General features: G+C 53.5%; 1 protein-coding gene across 1 annotated transcript; it reads right to left on the bottom strand.

The window, feature by feature from the left end:
- ANKK1 (ankyrin repeat and kinase domain containing 1) lies at positions 1-13,149 on the bottom strand. Its single transcript, XM_066253626.1, has 8 exons — positions 12,968-13,149; positions 7,043-7,337; positions 5,746-5,897; positions 5,444-5,493; positions 4,593-4,748; positions 3,877-3,995; positions 3,319-3,355; positions 1-2,067 (listed from the first exon to the last, which is right to left on the bottom strand). The coding sequence occupies exons 1-8, from the start codon at positions 13,147-13,149 to the stop codon at positions 764-766; spliced, it is 2,295 nt and encodes a 764-aa protein (XP_066109723.1). The 3' UTR covers positions 1-763.
- Positions 13,150-13,595: the final 446 nt, after the last annotated feature.

The following is a 13,595-nucleotide window of genomic DNA, read 5'->3' as shown; positions in this document are numbered from 1 at the left end:
TGTACAACCTAGCTCCACAGGCCAGTCCATCTCTGAAGGAGACTCTCAAATCCATGGCTTTATTGACTACGAGGTTTGAACTGAGTCATAGAACTGGGCACAGCAAAGGTGGGTCAAAGAGACCAGGGACTGAGTGCCCTGTGAAGGATCTCTCACGGGCAGTTGGAACACAACCTTCTTTCCCCTCTAACAGCCTGTGGAAGGCCCAAGCACTGGGACCAGGGCCACTAAGCAGGTATGGCCACTCTAGCAATAGGGGGCTGGCTGGGCTTTCAGTGAGAAGCAGTACCCTCTGATCTTTCAGCTCCGCCCCACACAAAGCAGGGGTCTGGCTCTCCGGGCCCACCCAGGGAGGGCTGGAGTCACACAGACCTGAGCTGGCAGGAGGCACTCTGTCTGCAGACAGGGTTTCTAGGAGAGAAAAGGTCCTGTGAGCCCAGGCATACCTGGTAAAATGTGACAGGAGTGCTGGGCATGAAAGGGGAATTCATTTTGGGGCTTGAGTCCAGGCAGAGGAGGAGGCGGCCGGGGTCTGCCAGAGAGGCACTTGGAGGACGTATTGCAGGGACCTCTCCAAGCCAGAGCCCTTTCCCAGCTACATCCTCTGTGCCGCTCTCCCTGTCCCTCTGTCTCCTAGGGGACCGGGTCCCTGTTTCCTCTCAAGGTCGAAGGGGCTGGTGACAAGTAGGGAAGGGGCCCGGCCAGAAGCCCAGCCTCACTTCCCTCAACCCCTCGCCCTCATGGTAAGGAGGCCCCAGGTGGTCTACACTTCCATCTGGTCTCCAGGCTCAGCACTGCCCAGAACGGCCAGTGGGGGCTCCTTGCCCTCTAGGAAGGCGACGATGCTCTGCTTTTGGCTCCGGAGGGCCAGCTGCAGGGGTGTGCAGTCCTCCCCATCCTGGACGTCCAGCTGGGCACCGGCTTTGACCAGTACATTGAGGATGGCCATGTTGCCCTTCAGGGCAGCCAGGTGGGCAGGGGTCCAACCTCTCTTGTTGCGAGCATGAACATCGGCGCCGTGCCCCAGTAGGGTGATGACAGTTAGGACAGCACCCCTCTGGACCGCCAGGTGGAGGGGTGTCCAGCCTGACTGCTCGGCAGCATTGGGGTCAGCCCGCCAGTGCAGCAGCGCCGCCACTATTGTCTCCTCCCCGTGGCGGGCAGCCAGGTGCAGGGGTGTCCAGTTCATGCCCCCAGAAGCCCCTACGTCCGCATGGCTTTCAGCCAGCAGATGGACAATCTCCAGGTGGCCCTTGTAGGCTGCTAGATGCAGGGGCGTCCAGCCCTGCTGGGTCGGCAGCTCGAGGCTGGCCCCATACCTGAGCAGCATCTCACAGATGAGGTATCTGCCCCTGGCAGCCGCGGTGTGCAGTGGACTGTAGCCATTCTGGTCCAGGGCGTCGGGGGCTGCCCCACTCTTCAGTAGGTGTTGGATGACTCTCACTTTGCCCTGCTCCACTGCCAGGTGCAGGGGGGTTCTCAGGTTTCTCTGCTGAGCATCCAGCTCAGCCCCTTGTCCTGTCAGCAGCTTAACCAGGCTGATGTGGCCAAAGTAGGCAGCCACATGGAGAGGGGTCTTGCCCTCAGCTTCACTCAGGTTGGGGTCAGTCCGATGGGAGACCAGGAGCCGCGCCACCTTCTCAGAATTGTTCTGTGCAGCCAGGTGGAGCGGGGTCCACCCCTCGTGCTCCTGGGCGGCCACGCGGGCCCCATGGTCCAGAAGCAGGCGGGCGGTCCGGTCGTCGCCATTCTGGGCTGCGAAGTGCAGCGGGGCCCAGCCATCTTCATCTGCCAGGTTGGCGTCGGCACCATGCTCCAGGAGCAGGGCGCAGAGGTCAGACTGCTGGTCCTGGGCGGCGATGAGGAGGGGTGTGTAGCCGCAGGCTGTCTGGCAGTCCACGTCAACCTCATGGGCCAGCAGCAGCCTCACCTGCTCCACGCTGCCCTGCGCCACCAGGAAGTGGAGGGGGGTGACCTTGTTCTCATAGACAGGCAGCTCCTCCTTGCACGGAACCAGGTTTGCACGGTCTGAGAGCTGCAGAAGCCGTTGCAGGCAGTCTCCTGAGTCTGCTGGGGGGGAGATGGGGCTCAGAAAGGACCTCTGACCTGTCCAGAGGTCATCCTGGCCACCCCCTGCCTTCTGAGAGTACTGTCCAGGAACAGAGCCTATGAAGTGTCTCTCCTGATACCACAGATCTCCATGCGGGATCCACTGCCCTAGAGAACTGACTCTGGCAGTTCTTCCTGTCAGAGTGAGGTAGAGTCCTGGCCAGGTCCTCAGTCGGTAAGAGAGCGTTGTCCAGATATGCCAAAGTTGTGGATTCAACCTTTGGTCAGGGCCCATGCAAGGATCAATCAATGAATGCATAAATAAGTGAAACAACAAATTGATGCTTCTCTCTCCCTCTCTCTAAAATCAATAGATTTTTTTTTTTTTTTTTTTAATGAGAGGAGGGTTGTTGGTGAGACAGACTCCTGCATGGGCCCTGACTAGGATCCATCTACCCAGCAACCCCCATCTGGGGCCAATGCTGGAATCAACCAAGTTATTTTTAGCACCTGAGGCAGACGCTCAGAACAACTGAACTATCCTCAGCGCCTGGGGCTGATTCTAGAACCAATCAAGCCACTGGCTGCTTGACAGGAAAAGAGAGAGAGAAAAGAGAGAGGGAGAGAAGCAGATGGAAGCTTCTCATGTGTGCCGTGACCAGGAATCAAACCTGGGACATCCACACGCTGGGTCAACATTCTATCCACTAAGCCACCAACCAGGGCCAAAACTTTTAAATATATATATATTCTTTAAAAGCATGACTGAGGCAGAAAGCCTGGGTGGGGTGCAAATCCTGACCTCACCCCTCAGCATCATGTGACCTTACTCACTCTGACTCTTTGAGCCTCCAGGTCTTGATCCTTAAGGGGGACACAAACAATGCCCACCTCATACTACAATTGTGAAGATAAATTGTGTAGGTAAGAACTTTCAGAGGAATACTTGGCACAAATAAATGCCAGTTGAAAATAAATTTTTGGAGCTCTATGGTCTGAACTCTTGAGGCCATTAGGACCGACTTCCTTCTGTTCTGCCCAGTGGCTTATTAAAATTAAAAGCAATAATTTCAAAAAATAAAAATTACCTCCAGGCCAACCCCCCAGGGATTCTGATTTCATTAGTATAGGGTGCGCTAGGTGTCGGTTCTTTTCTTTATTCTCTGATGCCTGGGGAGGAGGCAGGGGGCCAGGGAGGGGAAAGAGTGAGAGTCCACTTTCTCTCCTGCCACAAACCCTCTGGTTCCCGCTGTGGCACTGCGGACTCACCGCTGTCTGTTAGCTCCTGGCAGACCTCCTCTCTGACCTGGGAGGGAGAACCAGGAGACACAAGGATGGATCAGCGGGGCTGTTTGGGTCCACGCCCCCTTTTACTCCTTCCCTCTGTCTAGTATTCTCCATCCTGCTGTGTCCTGGGAGCCCCCTCCTGAGCCATTCTCACCACCAGCTGTGTCTAAAGGAAAACCCCGGGAAGAGGGAACCCTGCTGGAAAGAGGCAGCCCAGGGCTCGACCTCCATGAGAAGCAGGGAGCCCCACACCAGCCATGCTGGCTGCCCTGCTGGGGACAGGCAGAACAGAGTGGTGGTGCTGAGCGCCCAGCAGGACAGCCTGGGAGGGCTCTGCTTTCTCCCACACCCCAGGGAAGGCATGTCTTTCTTAGGGCTGAGGAGCTTTGCACAACCTAAGCTTGGCTTAGGCAGCCTGGCTTGGCTGGCAGAGTGTGGGCTGGGTGCCCATTTCCGCCTCAGCCAGTTGGCTTTGTGAAGGCCCCACCTGTGCGTGCATCCTCAGTGCAGGCCAGAGACCATGCCCAGCCCACCACTCACCTCCAGGGGCCGGCAAAGAGACGGTTTGCAGGACACCTTCCTGGCCAAGGCCTCGCTCTTGGGGTCTGTCACAGGACTCTGGAGCAGGGACAGCAGCATGTCTGTCTCAAATGTGATATCTGCTCCTCAAAGAAGAGACAGTAAAAGAAGAAACAGGCTGAGTAGCAGTCCCATTTTAGATATCCTGCATTTCTTGTGTCCCTTGCTAACCCCAAAACCCATTCCTGGGCTCACACATATCCTTGAGTGAGACCAGGAAGCAGAAAACATGGGTCCCAGCCGTAGCTCAGCAAGGCCACGTTTGGCAAGTTGCCCCTCTGAGGGTCTGTCCTTTTCCATAAAATGAGGGAAGGACTAGGTGACCTCTAAGATGCTCACATTGCCACATATGTGCATATGTGCGCAGTGATCTCATGGTCTGGGGACATTTTATGAATGAGGACACTGTAGGAACTGGAAAGCCGGACCCAGCTGCCTTACTGCCACAAGGTGCACAGTGAGCTCCCAGAGGCCGGCCAGCTGCAGTCTCAGCGCCCTGCCCGCCGGGCCACCTTCCCTACACTGCGGCACAGGCTCTGCCCAAGGCCCTGCAGGGCCCCCTCTGCAGAGCACTCAGGAGTGGCCTGGGCCTTCCATCACTTCCTCTCTCAGCCCTCCCCTCGTGCCCAGCCCCGCCCCACCGCTCAATTCCTGGGCTGGCCAGGCTGGGCGAGAACCTAGAAAGCAGGGCCTCTTCTTGGGGTCCTGGTCCCAACAGCACCGCATTAGGTCCACCATCTGTTGGGCCTCCCCTGGCCACTGGACAGAGACAGAAGGCAGGGAGGGCCTCACGCCGGCAGCCACTCGGATGATGACGTTCATCATGTTGAGGCCTGAAAAAGGAGGCCCAGGCTCTGGGGTGCCGGGAGGGGCGGCGGGCGCAATGACTGGCCAGGAGGCGGGCTCCGAGCAACCCCACAGGGTGCTGTACCCAGCAGGGCCTCAGTCGGTGCGTGGGGCCTGAACAGCTAGACTGCGGCCCGCTTTCTGTTCAGGTCTCTGGACCAGCTCCAGCCACCTCCCGTACCAAGACCAGACGTGACCCCACGCTGTAGACCCTTACAGTCCAGAGATACCAGGACTAGTCATGAACATGACTTTCAACTTTGCTCGATTATCCAGTTTCCTGACGGTCTGTTTTCTGCGTTTGTGGGGGAGGGGTGCGGAAAGAGCACACGGAAAGCCTGGGTTGGGCTGGTGTGTGCGGCCTTCCTGCTTCCCTGCAGGTAAGCTCCAGGAAGTAGGTGGGGAGCCAGGAGGGTGCGGATGGGGGCCCCTGCCACTAGCCTTTTTGTTATTATTTTAGAGAAAAAGGAAGGTAGAGAGAGAGGGACAGAAACATCTATCTGTTCCTGTATGTACTCTGACCAGGAATTGAACCAGCAATTTCTGTGTATCGGGACAATGCTCTAACCAACCGAGCTATCCGGCCAGGGTGAACCTGCCATGGGTCTTGTCCCCACAAACCCTCAGCCCTGCCACAAGCCCTCCTGGGCCCCCATCTGAGGGCACCACCTCTGTCTGCTACCTGCGTAGGGTTTCTTCTGAGTGAGGATCTCCCAGAGGACGATCCCGAAGCTGTAAACGGGGAAAGTGCTCCCTGAGTGACCTTGGATATCCACGGTCATCCAGTCAGGGCCCCACAGACCACACAGTCTCAGGCAAGTCCTCTCCAGCCCCAGTTCCTCTCCATACTCCCCTCCCCCGTTGGCAGGGAAGGGTCAGACATCCTCCCTGTCCTGCCCTGCGCTTTGGGCCACGGGGTTCAGGCAGGGTGGCGACAACTAGCTACTCCCTGAATTTGCAGAGGGTGCCCAGCCTCTCTCTTACCTGTACACATCATATTTGGGCCCTGGGGCCCTGTTACTGTTCAGGAACATCTCAGGGGGGATGTAGCTGATGGTGCCCCGCAGAGCCGACCTCTCCATGTACTGCGGCTGGGTCGACTGTTCCATCCACTTGGACAGGCCAAAGTCCGAAATCTGGGAGGAAGCCAGAGGTGGGGACAAGGCAGCAGCACAGTCTTGCTTGCAAGGAGCCACCTTGGCTTCTCGCCCCTTCCAGTACAGAGTGGCGCTAAGAGTGTGGACTCTCCCCACCTCTACCGTATATGTGACCTGGAAAGTCTTGGGTAAGTTATCTTTTCAGAGCCTCAGTTTCTTCATCTATAAAGTTGAAATAATATGCTTTTATGAGCATTAAATGGGTAAATATGCAAAAAAACACAAAACATGTAGAATAGCGCCTGGCACATAGTAGTCCATGGTCGGTGCTGCCTTCATCCAGAGGGACTGTGAATAAGGGTGCTGTCTTTGGTGAGTTGCTGTTCATTTCACTTCCACGTCCCCTTAGCATTTGCACCATGAATAGTTATTCCCTCTTTGCTTCCATCCACTGATTCATTCTTACGCCAGTTGACCCTTTACTGAGCGGCAGCTAGGTTGGGTACTGAGGACCAGAGGGCGGACAGAACTGATGAGGTGCTCACACCCATTACTATCCTAAATGATGATTCAGATAAGAGGTAGTGTCACTAATGGAAATAGTTTTACTTTTGGTTACATACTTACAATCGGGGTTAGCAATAGGAAGAGACGGGTACAATAAGGGTATGCGACAGGGCCCTGCGGGGTGCACTGGGGAAGACCTCCCTGTGGAAGTGATATTTATGCTGAAAGCTGAAAGTCCCTCGTTAGATACAGAGGGCAATGTGAGAGCACTTTTCCTGACAGCGGGAACAGAATATGCAGGAGTCCTGGGGCAGAAAAAGACTGTTGTGTGTGTTAGGAACTGAGAAAGATGGCCATCAAGACCTTTTATACAGTCATCTCATTTACACACATCTTCACCTGAAGCAAAGAATGGGAAGGCCAGAGATTCTACCCACATCAGAAATGTTAGACCAAGGCCCAAAGAGTGTCACTGCAGCCATCCTGACACCACACTTCATGCACCAGATGGTGCTGCTAATCCTGCTCTGCTTTAGGTGTGATTCCTGCCCTCAGCATTTGTCCATGAAGGAGGCTGCTTAAAACTCTTGACTGGCCAGTCAGATGGGTAAACAGTCCTGCTCACCTGGAGAAGACTCCAAAGTAGAAAGGGGGCAAAGGTGGACCGGGGTCCTCACCTTGACGTGCATGCTGCCATCCAAGAGGATATTGCCTGGCTTGAGGTCCAAGTGGAGCAGAGGTGGCTTCATGCTGTGGAGGAAGTTCATGGCCAGGCTGGTCTCATGGATGAGGCGGAATCTGAGCTGCCAGCTGAGGCTGTGGGTGGGCAGCACCTTCTCCAGGGAGCCGCTGGCCATGAACTCCATCACGATGCCCAGGGGCTGCTTGCACACCCCATAGATGGGCATGATGTGCTGAAACTTGATCTTCTCCATTTTGGTTGCTTCTTCAATGAGGCCATTCACATCAAAGCTGTGTAGGGGGAAGACAGAGGGAGGTGACGCATTAATTACGAGAGCAGCTAGCAGAGCACACAAACTGGGCTCGATGCACCAGGCTGTGCAGACCCGAGAGGCCTCGGGAGCCCGTGAGGTCGGAGAGGAGGACAGAGAGACAGGAAGGGATGTCCAGCAGGACTTACGGATTAGGGTCTGTATGGCCAGCAGGAAGAAGACAGGAAGTAAAGGAGTTTGCAAGTTTAGGAGCAATTTCACTCTAATCGGAGTGGTCACAGAAAGCTTGCCATTCATTCTGACCGCGTGTCTATCTCCCTCTGGTAGGTGGCAAGCCCCCGGAGGATCAAAACTATGCCTCCTGCATCTATTTCAAAATATTATTTATTGACATTTTGATTATGAAAGTAATACATATAGCTCATATAGAAAAATCTAAGAAATACAGCGAGTTAAAAAAAAAATTAAACGGCCAGTATTCTCAGTTTCCAGAGTTGGGCTGTGTTAATTTCTTACAGTCCATTTCCAACGTCAGTCTCTGTCTCCCTTTACCCCAACCCTTTCAGCCCCTCCTAACTGTCTCCCATTTCTGTCCCACAGTAAGGGCTGGTTTGTGAGCAGCCTTCCCTGTCAGTGCAGCCTGAGCGTACCCTACAATGTTATTCTCCTGGAGCGAGAACTGTAGGGCCGCGTGGCGTCCCATTTTATGGATAAACTACAGCCATTCCGCCACAAGCTCAGGACCATGCACACAGCACAACGCTTTGTTCTTTGTAGAACAGGGAAGCACTTAGAAAATAAAGCATTTGCAAAACTTCCTGCTCTTTTCACTGAATGTGTCCACAGAGCAATAAACACGCTAATTGCCACAGACTGTTTGGGGACTGCAGGATAGGGATTAGGGAGAGATGGCATTTTTAACAACACAGTCTTTTCAAAGCTGTGCTGGCACTGCAGTCAGAGGTGGCTGGAGACTTGCTTACATGCCTCCTGGGAGCCAGCCAGCCACTCCCAAGCTCTGGAAAAGGCCACTGGCTCTGCCACGAATCTGAGCGGGCTGGCTGGGCCATCCTCCTGCTGTTGTCTTGACTTCTCTGTTGTCCCAGAAAGCTCCCGCCACCTCTGCAGTACTTTTATCTGTCTCCTTGCGTCTTTCTGAGTTCACAGGAACTGAGACATCTGTCGTGAAGTGGACAACAAGCAATGGATCTGAGGGCACTTTGCCCTGATTTCAAATCCCAGTTTTGCCACTTAATTTCTGATGACTTGAATAGGTAAGCCCTGAACCCTCGTTTCTTACCTGTAAACTGGGGCAACAGTACCTGCATGGCTCCCCTTAACACCCAGACTTGAGAGAGCACTTGCCATGCCTGCTGTCCCTCTTTTCCTCACCTCCCACTACCCTTTTCATCTGGATTCAGCTGTTGCTAAGGTTACCAACGACTCCGCGTTGTTCTAGCTTATGAACAATTTTCAGTTCTCAGTTTACAGGGTCAGACCTCTCACTCTTTCTTTTTCTTCTTGAAATGCTCACTTCCCTCAGCCACGTGCCGACACTCCCCAGGATTGCCCCCTCTCTCCTGTTCACTCCTCCATTTCCCTTGCAGGCTCCAGTCCTGTGACCCGACACCACCCCGGGCCCTCATCCCCTTCCTTCATCTTCTCATTCTATCTTCTGTCTCTAGACAACCTCAGCATCTCTAATGGAGTTATCTGACACTTAACGTGTCTGGAGCTGAACTCTTGATTCCTCCTAAAACCTGTTCCTCCCTTAGTCATCCTCACCCCAGTGACTGGGGCCTCTAGCTCCTAGTCCTCAAAGGTCCTGATGTCATCCTTGACTCCCCTCTCCCTCTCCTTCCCACAGCCAGTCCCTCAGCACATTCTGTCAGATCTACCTTGAAAATAGAGTCAGAATTTGACCGTTTCTCACCACTTCTACCCATTGGCATCTTGGCCCAAGCCTCCTAATGGGTCTCCCTGCTTCTCTCCCTTCTCCTCCCCCATCTGTGATCCACCCAGCAGCCAGAGCAACACTTGTAAATGCCAGTCAGAGCATGTCACTACTCTGCCCTGGACCGTTCAGGGCTCTCTTCTCAGTCACAGGAAAAGCCGAGGTTCTGACAACAGCCTATAAAGTCCTCCATGATCAGCCGCAGACACTGCTCCCTGATCTCTTCTCCTACTCATCACCCCCTTCCTGATTCTGCTCTTGCCAAACTAGCCTCTTGCTGCTCCTCCACCATGGCAAGCATGTTCCCACCTCAGGACCTTTGTACTTGCTGTTTCTTCTGCCTAGAATACTTCTCCCTAAGGCCATATGGCTTGTTTATTTATTTCAATTCTCTACTCAAATGGTATCTACTTAGGATTTCAAGTCTAGATGAAATAGCAACCCTACCCTAACATCAGCAAAACCTCACTCCCCCCATATAGAAGTGGGCAACAGCTTAACGTTTCTAGATCAAATGTATTTTTGGAAGAGCAGATTACTCACCCTTCCTTAGGGCTTTTTTGTTTTCTGGGTTTTGTTTTTTTTTTAAGTGAGAGGGGAGAGACTGACAGATTCCCACATGTGCTCTGACTGGGACCCACTGTGCAACCTCCATCTGGGGCCAATGCTTGAATCAATCGAGCCACTGACTGAGAGAGGGGAAGAAAGAGAGAAGGAGAAAAGAGAAGGGGAGAGAAGTGGATGGTTGCTTCTCCGGTGTGCCCTAACCAAGGATCAAATCTGGGATACCTGCATGCCAGGCCAATGTGCTATCCACTGAACCAACCAGTCAGGGCTTCCTGTAAGCATTTTAATCAAGAAAATATCAGGTGGTTATAAGTGTTATAAATAAAATTATTTATTTGTTTGTTTGTTTGTTTACTTATTTACTCATTTATTATCTTCCTCCATTAGATTATAAGCTCCATGAAGAGATATTTTGATTTCACTTTGTTTTAAAATGAATAAATGTCATCCATGTCTTAGCTTCAATTACATATAACGAATGACACAAATTTAATATCGTTAGCTCAGAACATTTTCTCTGAAGTTTACCTGACAATTCTTCTTGACGTGTACAGAACTGACCTCATGATCTTCCTCTCCAAACCTGGGCTTATTTTCATGTTTTATTTGTTTACTGTCAACAATATAATCCAAAAAATATTTATTGAACACCAACTCTGTGCCAAGCTCTAGCAATTAGGGTGATGAACAAAACACACACAGATTCTGTTCTCACAGAACAAATACATTCTAGTGGACCCTTGTTCCTCTGGGCAAGCCACACATCAGGTTAACCTTGTCACGCGCTTCCTCGATGTGGCCCCCATAGCCAATCCAGCACCAAGTTGAATGTATTTTTACCTCCGAAATATTGCGTAATCTATCCCTTTCACTCTATCACCAACACATCATTCTAGACTCCACTAGTCTCTTGCCTGCATGATGGATGACAACAGTCTCCTAACTGGACCAGCATCCACTCTACCATTCTAGTCCATTCTCCATCCTGCAATTCTGATCAATTTCTCCCCATCACCACCAACCTCCACCTGACTACAGACCCCTCAGGGCTTTCCACTGCTCCCTCTCTCTCAGCTCCACCCACAACAGCCATTATTTCAGCCTTCACTTAGTATTCCCCTCTTGCCACGGGCCTTTTGCTCATTCTGTTGCCTCTTCCTAGAAAGTTTTCTCTTCTTCTGTTACTTAACTCACACTCATCCTTCCCATGTCAGCTCAAGTGTAACTTCCCCAGGAAAGCCTTTTTATGATCTCAGTCAAGATATGTTAATGAGTTCACACAGAACTGTGAATCTTGGCCCCGGCTGGTAGCTCAATAGATAGAATATTGTTCTGGGGTATAGATGTCTGGGGTTCGATCCCCAGTCAGGACACACAGGAGAAACGACTGTCCACTTTTCTCCTGCTTTTTTCCCTCCTTCTCTCCCTCTTCCCCTCCCTCAGCTGGTGGCTCCATTGATTCAAGTGTATGGGCAATGAGGGTAGCTCAGTTGGTCCAACTGTGTTGGCCTCAGGCACTAAAAATAGCTCAGTACTCAAGCATCGGTCCCAGATGGGTTTGCTGGGTGGATCTCAGTCAGGGCACATGTGGGAATTTGCCTCACTATCTTCCCTCCTCTCACCTAAAAAATAAAAAAAAGAACTGTAACTCTCTCCTTTCCTGTAATACTTCTCACAGTAGCACACTTACATTCACCATTTACTTGCAGGTGAGCTGATGAATGTCTTTTTTCCCATGGGCTGTAAGCTGCAGGAGAACAGTGCCTTATCTGCTGCACTCATCAGCACACCCCGGGATCTAGCACAGCGCCTGAGACATGGTAAGAGGGTCATACGCATCTGTCAAGTGGATGCATGAATGAGGTGGAGGGAGGGTCCTGTGAAGTGATACACAGAAACTCCTAGTACAGCATTCCAGGCGCTCCACCCAGAGCAGGCAAGAACTGTCGTTACATCCTTAGCCCACTCCACCCAGGGAGTCCCTGAGTCTCAGGAAGGAAAGTGCAGTTATCGTCAGTGTCCAGCCATCTAGTCTTGTCAGTGCCATCGTTTCCCTCTGTTCTTTCCTTCAAAGGCTGTAGCTAGTTTGCACAAATCCTAGCATCTACCTCTGCTCCTCAGCAGCAGGAAGGGGTCAAGGGAGGACAATGAGAGAGTCTGAGGCTGTCTCCCTTGGCCTTTAGTCACAGAGCAAGTGGGGTCTGGGAATTAGAAGAGGAACTGGCTTGAATGTGTGGGACCTGAAGCTGTCTTCAGAGCTTGCATGGTGAACTCAGAGGACATGACAAAGAACATGAAATAAGGTGCCCATAGGAGCTGCCCCCTCCTAGGCCCTCTAGCTGAAGGCCCAGGACCCTGGGAAAAAGACATAGCAAGTGTCTCTTTTTCACGGCAGCACAGGGGCAAACGCACAGCCAGGCCCAGCAATGCGGCGAGCAAGGTGAGGCTTCAGCCTACCTCAGTGAGAGGGTGGGCATGGGTGGAACCAATGGGGAGAGGTGAGCATGATGAGATGGGCAGAAGTCGTAAACAAAAGCAAGGACAGAGATGGCAGCATTTCAGGCTGGATCTCTCAGCCCGGTCACCATAAGAGCCAGCAAGTGGCCTGGACAGGATCTCCATCCCCCAAGCCTCCTCCAGCCTGCACTGCCTGGGCAGGGACCACGTCAGACAGCTGTGGCTCCCCACAGGTCACCGGGCATTGCTGAGACAGGTGCCACAGCCTCCGAGCCAGCCCAGCCCTGCCTGCCCTGAGAGTCTGAGGACGAGCAGGAGGGTGGCGGAGGGCCGGCGAGAGCAGTCATCGCCGCCCTGACACGCAGAAGGCAGAAGGTGCCAGAGGAAAGGAGGCAGGGCCAGCTTGGGAGGTTAGATGGGGCAAAGGCTTCTTGGAGGGTAGTTCCTGCTCACCTATGACCCCTGTGGATTCCAGAAACAGGTGTGGCGCACCAGCTGGACTTCAGTTACAGAAGCAAAGGCAGCTGAGCCAGGGGTACTCAGGCCACTGGGTAGAGTCTAGAAACACTGAGAGGACAATCCTCATCCTCGGCCCTGACTGGCCCTCCCTCCCTCCAGAGTTTCTTGTTCCCCGTTTCCACTCTGTGGTCAGGGGCGGGGCAGACAGGTACCTGCTGGCTTCTGGCAGAAGGCAGGGGGAGCACTTGATGGCAAACTCTGTCCGCCAACGCTTGTGCCGCGCCTGAAACACCTGGCCGAAGCCGCCACTGGCCAAGGGGAGCCAGTCGCCCTCGAAGTCATCACGGGTGAAGACCAGGAGGCTGCCCAGACGCTGCTGCACTGCCCCGGCCATGGGGCTGGTGGCCCGTCTGCTGCAGGCCCGCGCTCTGCTCAGGGGTGGCTGCGACTTGCTCAGCTCAGGTCCTGGGGCTGGGGTGGGGACAGCCAGCCCCTCCTTCCTTTCCCGGAGGAGCCAACCGGCCCAGCGAGGGCGGGGAAGTCCCTAGCCTGAGCCTGAGGCCCCTGGCAGTGGCAGTGAGGGGCACCTGGCTTAGGAAAAGGATATGTCCCTCTAAGCACCCCCGCAGACCCCTTCCCAGCCCTGCATCCTTCCTTGGTCTTAGCCTGTGAGTTTGCTCCCTGCCCTGACCCTTGGAGCTGGGGGTGGCGCTGGGCAGGGAAGGGGTCCTAGAGCTGGAAGCAGGAGTCTGGCGGAGAAGTTAGCCCCAGCTCGGAAGGGGCTGATTTGTTTATTCACGCAGCTCATATCCTGGGAGTTTATGACAGGTTCTGGACTGC

The sequence above is a fragment of the Saccopteryx bilineata genome, chromosome 1 (genome assembly GCF_036850765.1).
Source record: "Saccopteryx bilineata isolate mSacBil1 chromosome 1, mSacBil1_pri_phased_curated, whole genome shotgun sequence".
NCBI classification, from domain to species: Eukaryota; Metazoa; Chordata; class Mammalia; order Chiroptera; family Emballonuridae; genus Saccopteryx; species Saccopteryx bilineata.
Note: the sequence above shows the minus strand (reverse complement) of the source record. Positions and strands in the feature narration are given on the sequence as shown.